At 40.1% G+C, this 13,299-nt stretch overlaps 1 protein-coding gene across 2 annotated transcripts in view; it reads left to right on the plus strand.

Moving 5' to 3' along the window:
* Positions 1 to 418: 418 nt before the first annotated feature.
* LOC144454154 (uncharacterized) overlaps positions 419 to 13,299 on the plus strand; it is a 33,950-nt gene continuing 21,069 nt past the window's right edge. Inside the window, exons 1-4 of one of the 2 annotated variants that reach the window (XM_078152418.1) lie at positions 419 to 848; positions 5,127 to 5,209; positions 12,309 to 12,474; positions 13,148 to 13,261. In XM_078152418.1, coding sequence (XP_078008544.1) covers positions 5,162 to 5,209; positions 12,309 to 12,474; positions 13,148 to 13,261 — 328 coding nt within the window. In that variant the 5' untranslated portion in view covers positions 419 to 848; positions 5,127 to 5,161. The remainder of the gene's footprint in view (positions 849 to 5,126; positions 5,210 to 12,308; positions 12,475 to 13,147; positions 13,262 to 13,299) is intronic. The other variant, XM_078152417.1, reaches the window with a different exon arrangement.

Consider the following 13,299-nt stretch of genomic DNA (forward strand, 5'->3'; position numbering starts at 1 on the left):
AAATTTGAATGAGATAATATGTAAAGTGCTTTGCAAACCTGAAAGTCTATATAAGTGTTATCTATTATTATCAATTGGCTTCGATCTGAGCTTCACGTTTCTCCTCTTTAAAATGAGGACACTTACTTGCGGTACCAGTTTTAGAGAATGGCTGTGGGAAAAGCGTTCAGTAATTCTTAAAGACTTATTAGAAATGGGAGCTCTCCTTATTATCCTCGTTTTCACAAACCCACTGCGCCAGGCCAGACCTACTAAAGTCCCGCATGGCTAAGATGGACAAGGACGTCATTGGGGCTTGAGCAAAGAAAAGCTCTCGCTTCTTCTCGAAGATTATAGGCCATCCTTGACAGATCGGCCCCGCCCCTTCCCTTCGCCGCCCAATGGAATATCCCTTTCCGGTGCCAGACAACTTCCCTTTCTCCTCCCGCAAATGGTTCCGCCCACAGGGGCTTGGAGGAAGTGGTTGGCAGAAGGAACGAGTCGACTAAGACACCCACCCGAGGTCCCTGTTTCTGGAGAGGAGGGGACAGCAGCACGCTCCGCGATCTTGCGCGGCAACGCGGTGATGCACTTCCGGCTGAGGTGTCGTTTTAACCGGAGTCAAGGCTGGCGCAACTTCCTGAGCAAATGGCTCGGACACCGTGACCTCTGCCCTTCCCGGAGACAGGAGGCCTAGCCCTACCTCTCCCCGTCCCAGCATTAGTTCCTTCCTTGGGCTTGAATGAGTCCGAGCCCTGGGAACCGAAATATCCCGAGGCCACCGCGAGACAGGAAGAAGTTGGCGACCAACGAGGAGAAAAGAGGTACCGCCCCAGAAGTTGCCGGGATATATAGGGGAAACTGACTAGGTGAGGGGCCGAGAAATATCTTCTAGTTCCGCCTGGGCTGGCTCAGGTACAAGCGCGTGCGCGGACACGCCCACGGGAAAGGGGGGAGGGGAGGAGGACCGGTAACCTACACCCAAGATGAAAGAACGCTCTCTGAGATGGACCGAGCTGTTATCGCGAGACTTGCTGCCTTGGCATGTGCTCTAAGGGGAGGCTGTGAAGCCAAGGTGCAGGCGGTGGTATGGGCAAGACACTGGCAAGTCGAGTGAGCAAGAGGGCATTTATTAAATGCCTGCTGTTGGGTTCTGTTTCGGGCTGTACGATGAACCAGCTCTGTTACTTTGAGTAAGCTTCCTCCCCTCTTGGCCTCAGTTTCCCTCACTTGTCATATTGTTGGTTGATCAAAGGATTAAAAAGATGACGTTTGTACGTCTGGAGTATTTCAGAAACTGCTCTGTCGTTGTCAGGGATGATAATTCCTATATTGTAGTGAAGCAGAGCTTGTACACATACCTAGTACATATAGACATGAGTATTTGAGCCCAGATCCCTTGACGTAAGAGCCTTCTCTTTCTTCACTTGTACCACGAAACTCAAAGTTTCAGTCCCTGCATTAGGAGGGCAACATCTTTGCTATTAAAATTTAGGCTCCATATTTTTGGCCTATAAAATCCTGTCTGTTTAGCATTGCAGCCTTCTCTTGTCTCTCCATTTCTGTGGCGTCGTATTGCAGCCTTTGCTTTCTATTACGTTTTGGCAGCTAGAATCACAGAATTTGATTGGAAGGAACCTTGGAAGTCAGCATACCTGAGAAAGAATCTTTACTACAGCACTCTAGGACAAGCAGTCATCTAATCTTTCCTTGAATATCACCAATGATATGGAATCCAGTAGCTCCTGAGGCAGCCCATTCTACTTCAGGATAGTTTTAATGCTTAGGAGGTTTTTTTCTTATACCATGCCCAAGTTTGTTGCTTTGCAGTTTGTACTCATTGCTCGTAGTTCTCCTCCATGGAGCCAAATAGAAAAAAAAAATCTAATGATCCCTCTTCTGTTTGTCAGCCTTTCAAATATCCCCTATTCCTTTGGTGTATTATTATATAATATTAATTCGAGGCCATTCACAATTCTGGTTGTTCTCCTCTGCATGTTCTCTAGCTTTTCAGTGTTATTTCTAAATTATACCTAGGATTGAACACAGTATTCCATATGAGATTTAACCAGGGGAGAGTAAAGTGGTATTCTTTTTTTAAAACTAATTTATTTTTAGTTTTCAGCTTTCACTTCCATAAACTTTTGAGTTTTAAATTTTTTCTCCTCTCCCCACCCAGGATGGCATGCAATCTGATATAGGCTCTACATATACATTCCTATTAAACATATTTTCACATTAGTCATGTTGTAAAGAAGAATTAGAACCAATGGGAGGAACCACGAGAAAGAAGAAACAAAACAAAACAGAAGAGAAAAGAAAAAAAGAGCAAATAGTATGTTTTCAATCTGCATTCAAACTCCATAGTTCTTTCTCTGGATGTGGATAGCATTTTCCATCATGAGACTTTTGGAGATATCTTAGATCCTTGTATTGCTGAGAAGAGCTAAGTCTATCAGAGTCCATCATTTCACAACATGGATACAGTGGTATTCTTAACTCTTGATTTCTGGAAGCTTAATTGCTTATTGCTTAATGCAGACACAGATCACATTAGCTTTTTTGGTCCATATATCAGATTGTTGACTCGTTAAGCTTGAAGTCCACTAAAAGTCTTAGATTTTTTCAAACAAACTGTTCTCCACCCATGCATCTTATACTTGTGAAATCGATTCTTTGAGCCAACTAGATTGTGAGATCCTTGAGGGTAGGGGCTATCTTTTGTCTATTTTTATATCCCTCATGCTTAGCACAGTGCCTGGCACATAGTCAGCACTTAATAAATGTTTATTGACTGCCTGACTTAGCCCAAGTATAATTCTTTACGTTTATCTCTATTAAATTTCATCTTACTAGATTTAGCTTAGTCTTCTAGTCTGTCAAGACATTTTTAGATCCTGTCATTTATTGTGTTAAACTATCCCTCTCAGCTTTGTGACATCTGCGAATTTGATAAGGAAGCCAATAATGATTTTATCTAAGTCATTGACAAGAATATTAAATAGTATTGGGTCTTTGGGACCTGTTCTGATCACCTCCTTCCAAATTGAGTTGCATCCATGTCAGTGGTGTCTGTCAGGCAATACTAGGCTTTTGTCTCATCTGTCACAGACCCTGGGAAGACTGAGTGGTCCCTTCCCCACAGTGTTCTAGTCGTTTCCACACTAGCAACCAGTTCCTTCATTCTGGTGAGAATCAAATCCAAAATATAATTTCCTTTTATTGGTTCTACCATCCTTTGAAGGATGACATTACCTTTAAGCAAATCAAGGAATCAGTTGGTCTGCTTTTGACAAACGGCAAACCTTAGTAGGTGTCTGCATAATTGAAGTCTCCTGTCATAACTTTATCATGCCTCTGTGACAGATTTGGATGTTTCCCAAATTCCCCATTTGTTTCCTCTTTATGCTAGGTGATCTTCAGTGTACTCAGGTAACACTCCCTTCTGACTCCATTGATCTTCACCCAAATATTCTCTCTTCTCCTTCCATACTTTGATTCCCAGATTTCTTCGCCTGAGTTTTCCTTCTCAGTCATCGTACACCATTTACTCACATCTACTTTTACCAATTCTGTTTGTTTTGGATAAGTTAGACCTATCCCGAGCTATATTCCTGTCATGACTCCATTCCTACCAGATCTTTTATAGCTCTTAGGTCAAATTTCCTTCTTAGGACCTTTACTTCTTGTTTAAGAAGACATTTGTTGCATGCAGACATTTGAAATCATGAGTTTTTACTACTGGTTCCCTTCTTGGATTTTATTTCTTATGAGGTGTCTCTACTGCTTTTTTTCTTCATTGTGTCTACTTTTTATCAATCAACATGCAATGTTTACTACGTGAGGAGGCACTGTGCCTGAGTATAAGGCCCACCTCTGACACATACTTGTTATGTGAACCTGGTCAAGTACTTTAATCTGTCAGTTCTCTAAGCAGCTCCCTAAAACTCAGTCAAAGAGAAGATGCCCACCTGCTTTGGTAGAGAAAGTTTCCTTGGTTGGGAATTCCTTATACCAAAATCTGATATGGATGGCAACATATATATATGTGAATCTATATAGAACATATACAAAATCAACACAAGTTAGTTTTGGAAAGGGAAGTTCTGACAGCTGGGGATACCAGCAGGGCCTTCACGAGGAAGAGAGTATTTAAAGTTGAATCTTGAAAAAACAAAATAAAAGAAAACAAAAAAAAAACAGGGCTTCCAGGAGGAGGAGCTGACTGGGGAGTATATTCCAGACATGACGAGGGGTGGGGAAGTGCCAGGGTTGACACTCGGTGCCAAGGCATAGGAAGGGCAGGAGCTGGAATATTGTTTGGGTATAGATAAGTGGAGAACTGGGGCTGGAGTTGGAGTTGTGAAGACCTGAGTGTGAATCCTACCTCAGTCACTTCCTTGCTCTGTCATGTGGGGCAAGTCACTTAACCACTGCCTGTCTCAGTTTCCTCATCTATAAAGTGGGACTGATAATAGTGCCTACCTCCAGTGCTTGGTATGTGGTAGACTCTTAATCAGTGTTTATTGACTGACTGATCAAGTTGTTTTGAGGATAAAATAATATCTGTAAAGTGCTTTTCACTTTACGGCATTTAAAAGCACTATATAAAGATTAAAGTACTTATATAAAACATTGTATAAATGTTATCTATCATAGGAACAGCCAGTATGTCTCAACTATAAGATGTGTAGAGGTGAGTAACCTGTAAAAAAGCCTGAAAGGTTGGATGAGGCCAGGTTGTGAAGAGCTCTCAAGGAATTTGGCTGAGAAACAGGATAGATAGATAGATAGATAGACAGACAGATAGTTGGATGGATAGAAAGATGTCTGTAGTTAGCAGGGAGGTGGGGGCTTGGTAAGTAGTTTTACTCTTTCTTTCCTTGTTCATTTTATAGTTTAGGTTTCACCGGACGCTTCCCTCCATTCATTGTTCCATTTGGTTTCTCCCCCATTCTTCCCTGTTACAATCACATTGTTTTGAAGGACCACTGATAAACTTTCCTTCACTTTTCTTTAAAAGCAGTCATGTATAGAACAGGGACGAAGTGAGTCTCCCTGAATTGACATTGGGGGGATGCAGGTCCTCTCAGCATAGGAAGCGCAAGGATGAAAGGTCTCCCTCATGGCTCTTTTTCCTTTCTTAGTGCACAGAGTTCTTGCTGTCCTCTGAGTGAAGAAGATGGGAGACCAAGTGACCTCAGTCATGTTAATTAACACCAGGCCCAAGGTGAGTTGTTCTCACTGGTGTTTCTTACAGGCCACGTGTTTTGGAGACAGAAGAGAGGAGGAGCCTGTTGACTCCTTGATTGCAAACCTGAAGTCTTCCCTTGTGGATCCACAAATGGGGTTCTTTTTATGGATCTGTGGTTAGAAAAAAAAAAGTGCACAGATACAGAAAGGAGATCGATGTGACCAGAGAGGAAAAGTTAAGAGAAATTAGTTACAGCCAAGAAATTTCCTTGAAACTTGGAAATACAAATATCCTGCATCTGGACTGATCAGGAACAGGCATGAATGGGTTAAAAAGAAACACACAATCTAAGGTTTGGACTTAGATTCAGAAGATCTGATTTTGAATCTCCCTTACTAGTCATATGACCTGGGCAACTCACTTCACTGTTCTGGGCCTCAGTTTCCTTATGTGTTAAAGAGGGGAGTTGGACAAGTTGATTTTCAAATTCTTTTCTCACTCTTAAAACTTACAATCCTATGATTTTAACTATCCATGACACTGAATGATAGTTAAGCCATATCTGAAAACCTTCATCTGCACATTGAAGCTGACAGTGGTCACTAAGAAACTATTTCTGTGTGACCCTGTGCAAGTCACTTGTGATCCTGGGCAAGTCACTTAACCTAGATTGCTTGGGGGGGAGGAAAAAAATATTTTTGTGCTAGGCACTGAGGATATAGAGATAAAAATGAAACAGTACTTGCCTTCAAGGGGGTTTATAATATATTAAGAGAACACGTACACAGATACGTACGCAAAACAGGTGGAGGCACAAGAGAGCTTTAGCAATGGTGGTAGGATGAGTGTCATAGCAGGCTTTGAAGAGGATATGGCACCTGAGCTGAGCCTTGAAGGAAGATGAGGATTCTGTGGAGCAGAGACAAGGAGGGAAAGTGTTTCAGGCATGGGTTGGGGGGGATATCTTAGTTTCACAAAGTGGGAGATGGAATATTGAGTTATGGGAGTAACTTGAAGAGTCCTGTTGGAATGTAGATTATGTGAAAGACACTATTGTTAAATAAAGTGAGAGAAACAGGTATGAGTCAGATTGTGTAGGATTTGAAATATCAAGCTAAGGAGTTTATAATTTATCCTAGGGTCAATGGGGAACCACTAAAGATCTTTGAGTAGAGAAGTGACATGATAAAATATATACCTTAGGAGGAAGATTGGTGTGGTAGCCTGGATTGGAGAGGGGAGAGACTAGAAGCCAGGAGACCAATTAGGCATTAAAGTAATTAATCAGGAAGCATTATTAGGTGCCACTATGTGTAAACATTGCTGACATAAAAGGAAAAAGTGAAATTGCCACTGCCCTTAAGAAGCTTACATTCTTACAGGAAAGACCATCTGTGTACATACATGTACATAGATTTGTATAAAATAGATACATAGGTAATGTTTTGGGGAGGTCAGAGAAGATACTAGCAGTTGGAGGAGATCAGGAAAGGCTTCTGATAGGAGGTGACACGTCAAGTGAGGCTTGATGGACAGTAAGGATTCTAAGAGGTGGAGCTGAGAAGGGTGTGCATTTCAGGCTTTGGGCACAGCCAGTGCAAAAGCTTGAGGAGATAGTCTATAGTGAGAAGGACTCTGGTTGGAAAGTAAAGTATGGTTTGTAGTATACATAGTAGAGGATTGAAAAAGACCAGTAGATTTTGCAATTAAGAACTTATCAGTAACTTTGAAGAGAGGACTTGCAGTTGAGTGATGATGTTAGAAGCTAGAATTCAGCGTGTTTAGAAGGGAGAAGAAATGGAAGAAATGAGTATATACACTAGTTTGAGAGGTTGGTAGGGTGTAATAAGAGTTGTTTTTTTTTAAGAATGGGGGAAATGTAGACATTTTATTTTCATTTTCATTTATTTATTTATTTGTTTGTTTTTAGGCAATTGGGGTTAAGTGACTTGCCCAGGGTCACACAGCTAGTAAGCATCAAGTGTTTGGTCTGAGGCTGGATTTGAACTCAGGTCCTCCTGACTTCAGGGCCGGTGCTCTATCCCTGCGCCACCTAGCTGCCCTGAAATATAGACATTTTGCAGGTGGCAGGGAAAGAATCAGTACATAGGGAGAGGTTGAAGACTATCAAAGTGGGGGAGATCATAGTAAGAACAATCTTCTGTAAAAGATGGGAGGAAATGAGATCAGTGATACTCATAGAGAGCTTTGCCTTTGCAAGGAGAAGGACTACCTCTTCATCAGCTGGAGTGAAAGAGGAAAGAATGGAGGATGATGTCCATGGATTGTGAATAGTAGAAAAAGGAAAATAAGGAGTTCTTGGTCATTGACCTCCACTTTTTTCCCCAAACTTTTTCAGAGTAGTGTCTTTAGTACCAAACACAGTGTTTTGTACTTAATATTTATTGAAATGAAATGTTGAAGACCTCACCTGTTGAGTTCAGGCCATCTGGTCACCTTTCTGAAGTAGTTTCTAAAAGTGGGCATGGCCTTAGCACCGTGCCCTTTCCTGGTGTTTCTGTGTTCATTCATTTGTTGTCTCTGGCCTCTCTCCCCACCACCGACAGTGATTTCACCCTCCTGGCTTCCCTTATTCAGTCAGTGTCATCATTCTCCTGATCTTTCAGGGAAATCTCAGGATTCTTTTTAATTCATCTAGTTCCCTCATCCCCCAATATCTATTCAGTTGCCTAGTTCTGTCTATTCTGTCCTTCTAATATTTTTAGCATGTCTCTTCTCTATTGCCAACATCTTAGCCCAGAACACTATCACATCATTCATTCAGAGGCAGAGTGGAAAAAGTGCTGGCCTTGGAGTCAAGAAGACCTGGGTTCAAATTCTACCTCTAACACTATTTTTGTGACAATGGGTAAGTCACTGAACCTCTCCCAGTCTTAGTTCCCTCATTTGTAAAATGGGGATAATAGTACTTTTAGTCCCTATTGACAGGATTGTTGTGAAGCTCAAATAAGATGTTTATGGAGCACTGGGCAGGTTTTAAAGCACTCTATGAATGTCAGCCGTGAGCTAGTTTTTCTCGAGGCCATCAGCCTCTCTCCCAGCCATCCTGTACATTTTTAGCACATTAATGTCTCTATCATTATTTCATTCTGATAAATACAAAAATCTCTGATTCTTAATTGAGCAGTAAGCCTTATCTTAAGAAGGCAGCAGAGGGATTTCAGGAATTTGGAATGTTATTTCAAACCTACACTGCACCTTAGTTTTAACCACTTATAAGAAGCCTTGTTTATTATCAGCAAGGCTATGTATAGCCCAAGGGACTTAAATGCAGCTGCATTTTCTTCATTGTCATTTAAAAAAACAACATTATGTCGTATGTGTTTTTCTGTACAAGATATTCATGTTAATTAATAGTCTTTGTTCTCTTGAAATATATAAAATGCCTCTGTGAACCTTCCTGTTTGAGAGAAGATTGAGTCTAAATTCAGGCCTGGCATCAGGTTCTCTTCCCTGCAATATTGCAGGAAAGACTGATTCTTGATATATTCGGCATGATGAATTTTATTTCCTTGACAGCTCATGTATACACCTCATGTATATATCTCCGTTTCCCTCTCAAAACCTTCATTAGCTTCCTATATCCTTCATTCTGAAATCCAGGCAACCTTTGGCTGGCATTCAAGGTTCTTCACAATCCAAATGTCTTTCTCCTCTGGGAAAAGGTTAATTTACATAGTCTCCCTTCCCCATAAGAGAAGAGTTCTCAACTTAGACAACCAGTTTCTCATTTCGAGCCCATATTATGTATGTGCTTTAGCTTAAAGGCGACTTTGTATTAATCTAATGGCCCTGTTTAACGTTCAGTTAGAGAAAACCAACGGCATACTGAAATAATGTTTATAATGCTTTACATCATTTTACCAGAGTAATTGATCCAGCTTTCTATGCACTGCGAACTTTTAAAATTATATTTACTTTACCAAAGAAGTATTTTAGTACCTGCCATGTGCAAGGTTCTATGCTTGGGCCTTGGCATGCAAGGTAGATTTAAAACAAGTTTTGTTTTTAAGAAGCTTTAAATCTATTAGAAGGAAAGACAAGTACATAAGAAATAGAGATATAAGGGAGAAGGAGGTAAGTGCAAAGAAGAAGTCCAGGCAAAGTGTTATAAGAAATTTGAGGAGGGGAAAACATATTGACCTGAGATGTCATGGAAAGCTTCAGAGAAAAGTTCAGCTGAGAGTTGAAGAACAGAATGGAATTCAATTTACAGATAGTGGAAGAGTCTTTACTAGGCATGGGAAGAAATATGAGCACAAAGATGGGAAGGGCTAGGATGAGAACAGGAGATGGACTGAGAATTCAATTTGACTGGAACATAGAAGACACAGGGGGCTAGGGAGTAAGAGGTAAGGCTAGGTTCAAGATAAGTTGGGGGATAGATAGGAGGGCTTAAATGCCAGAATTTAGATTTTATATGTTATTGGGAAGACAGTAGGGAGCTATTAAAGGTTTTTGAGTAGATCAGGGATGTGATCATAGTAGTACACCTGGAAGATTTTCCCAGGAGTTTTGAGGAGTTCAGAGTGGAGTTGTAGATTTGGGCCTTAAATGCGTAGTGATAATTGAAACCAGTACATAGGGTCACTAAGGCAACAATCTTGTGTATGCTTTGTTATATTACTGCCTATTCATCTATGCCATCTATGGTTTTTATCTCTTTGCTTTTGCTGTTTTTGTTCCCATTGAGCCCTGGACTCATACCCTACCACACCTTTCTGGTGTTGAACAATTGCCTGAGGCAGTTTGAAGCCATTCAGCCCTACTACCAGCTCACCTTGTAGCCTGTCAAAACCATCTATAAATAAGAGGCCAGTTGCCAGTATACCGCAGAACATCCTATCCAGTTAGGAGACCTCCTCTAGCTTATCGCTTGGGAACCCTTGACCAAGCTAAACTCCCAATACTGATTGTGTAGGTTGTCAATCCCATTGCTTACATAAAATTACGTTGATGTGGATCCACTCAATATATTCCAAAAATCTCCGTTAGGATAAGCTTACCTTGACTTATATATTTAAAAAAAATTTTTTTGTTACTCTGAACTTGACAAATACCAACAAACAGAAACATTTCTCTATACAAAACCTGAGGAAATGTTACATAAAAATGAAAATTTCCTTTATGTACAGCTTGTTGATTTTTTTAAAAGTCTATAATACATTCAGCGTATTCATTCCAAAGCTATCCTGATTGTTAGTTGTTTCCTTCTAAACCTCCTCCTGTTCTCTTCTGTGCATTTAAAAAAATACTTCATTGACAATCTTTTTTTTATATCAATATCACTAGCCCTTCTTCTTCCCCCCAATTTTCCTTCTACCCCCTAAAAACTTTTAAAACCTCCCCTATAAGCATAAGCTAACAAAACAGATACATATACCACGTCAGAAAAGGTAGTTTTATTCTGGACCTATAGTTTCTCATCTCTATAAAGATACAGCAAGTATATTTCAGGTTCATCCTCTGAAGTCATGGTTGGTCATTTTATTCATCAGAGTTCTTAAGTCTTTCAAAGTTATTTTTCATTACAATGCTCTTGTCATTGTGTAAATTGTTATCCTGGTTCTCGTTGCACTTTGTATCAATTGAGATCAACCCATATTTCTCTGAATCTTTTCCTTTTGCCTTTTCCTACAATGCAGTAATAGTTATTATTAAATTAAAATTAAATTAAATTCATTATACCATGCCATTAAATTCATATACCATAATTTGCTCAGCAGTTTACAATTTAATGAGCACCCCTTAGTTTCAAGTGCTTTGCTGCAACAAAAAAATGCTGCTATGACTATATGTGTACATATGAAATTTTTACCTCTTTAGGAGAATAGGCCTTTATGGTTGTGTTACTTGGTCAGACATTATGAACAAATTAGTGAGTTTGGAGATTCCAAATTCCTTTCTACGACAGCTGGCCATTACACGTCTCCACCAACAAATGCCTGAATATGCCTGTCCTCCCACAGCTCCAACACTTGTTATTTTCCTTTTTTGTTATCTTTGCCAGTCTGATGGGTATGAGGTAGAACCTGTTTTTAATTTTTTTCTTTTCTCTTATTATTAGCGGTTTGAATTATTTTTTTACATTATTGTTATTAGTTTGCTTTTCTTCCTCAAGTTATATCGGTACCCTGTAGTTCTCTTAATTCTGGGAATGATAATACTACCTCCAGTATAGTGTTGTTTTGGTGAAAGCACTTCATTGTTTACAAAGGGCTAGAGAAATGGCAGCTATTTGTAACTCCCGAAGCAAAAGTCCTGAAGTCCAGAGTGGCAGCTCCTGCTTGCCAGTGACTTGTGACAGCCACAAGAGTGCCAGCCACCTTTGATCCTGTCCTCTGTTGACCTTCTGGCTTTCACCCTGTAATGTTGCACCCAGATGGAAGTCTGGCCCAGGCTTTTCTTAGGGTTCATTAGCTCATGATCAGAGTTTCTGTTGTGCTTCAGGACATTAATTGATCACTGACCCTTTTGACCTGAGGCTACTTATATTGGCAAGGCTTTTTGCCTTTTCTCCTTTTGGTACCATCTACAGCTTCAGTACATATCCTAAGGGTGATCTTACTATGGAGACCCTTGAGTTTCTTCTGGAAGATCCCCAACCCCAAACCAGACCAGGTGAAACAGGACAATAACCGAGGCCCAGAGAAGTGATGTACTTATGGTTGCACAGCTAGTTAATGACAACTGGGAATAGAATCCAGTTTTGTTGACTCCCTTTCCCAGTGTTCTTTCCATTAGATCATATTGCCCCCAGCTACATGACAGTCATAATAACATTAGTGGAAGACTGACTTCTTCCTCAGTACTTGATTTTTCATTGAACATCAATACAAATAACAAAGCCTGTTTAAGCTATTTACATTTAAATTAATTTATTTCAGTACATTATAGTATCGTAACACTACCTGAGCTACTCCTTCTTAAATCACTTCAGTGTTCCTTATCCATTTGTTCTCCTTTGCTTTTCCTCCTAAGATCCTAGTGTGTACTCCATTCTTCACACACATAATACCAACACTTTTGCATGTGTTCAGAGCCCTTAACACTCAGGATGACTTTATACATTTTGTCTACTTCCTGTGTTGCTGCCAGTTCTTTCTCTTTCTAGGACCATGTGAAGAGAAGCGAGACTGTTTTGGTGTTTCAGGAGTCAGTGACGTTCCAAGACGTGGCTGTGTGCTTTACCCAGGAGGAATGGGGGCGGTTGGACTCTGTTCAAAAGGATTTATATAGGGACGTGATGCTAGAGACTTATGGGAACCTAGCCTCCTTGGGTGAGATGGTTTTGCCTTATGTCTTTTCTCCCCCTAGGATTTTGCTGTTTTTATTTCCATGTCCATGGCTATGGAGAATTCTAAAGTATGCTGAGCTGAGATTTGGCTTGGAGTTTTGGTATCAGAGCTTCCTAATCACTTTTGATTGTTTTAATCTCTGACACATGGCATTTTTTCCTGTTATTTCTTATTTCTTCTCTGCCCCATTTTTCTCTGTTTTTCTCTCAACATAAACCAAAAGTGTAGCAAAATAAGAAAAAAAGTTGTATACAAAATGCCAAATTCCAAACTATTAATTATGGTAGTCCTTAACAAAATAACAACAATAACATCTAATTTACTCATTGTCTCCTTTAAGCATGTTAGTGTACTTATCTAGTTGTGCTGTTTTTAGTATAGTGTCTATGTTCTGATTCTTTTTGCATTTTTTCTCTCCATATTTGTTTATATTTAATTATTTTTGTGGTGCTATAATACTCCATGTGTGGCTACATCACTTCATTCAACCATTTCTTATTAGATGTAGAATCTATTCCCATTTTGCATTATTATAAACAAAGCCACTTTGAATTTTTTTTTTGTTTGTTTGTTTCCTGAGAGGGAACTGGATATGCATTCTTGGGTACTCAAAATCATCATGAACAGAAATGTCCTGATTCCTTCTTATGAGCAGGAATTCCAGTTTCCAAACCTGAAGTGATTTCCCAGTTGGAGAAAGGAAGGGAACCCTGGATTCTGGATCCCCAGGGAGCTGAAGAAAAAGAAGTCCAAAGAGCTACTTGGCCAGGTGAAGGGAATAAAGAGCAGTGATAGGGGAAACTTTGA

The sequence above is a fragment of the Phascolarctos cinereus genome, unplaced genomic scaffold, assembly GCF_003287225.1.
Source record: "Phascolarctos cinereus isolate Bilbo 61053 unplaced genomic scaffold, phaCin_HiC Scaffold_4;HRSCAF=312, whole genome shotgun sequence".
NCBI classification, from domain to species: domain Eukaryota; kingdom Metazoa; phylum Chordata; class Mammalia; order Diprotodontia; family Phascolarctidae; genus Phascolarctos; species Phascolarctos cinereus.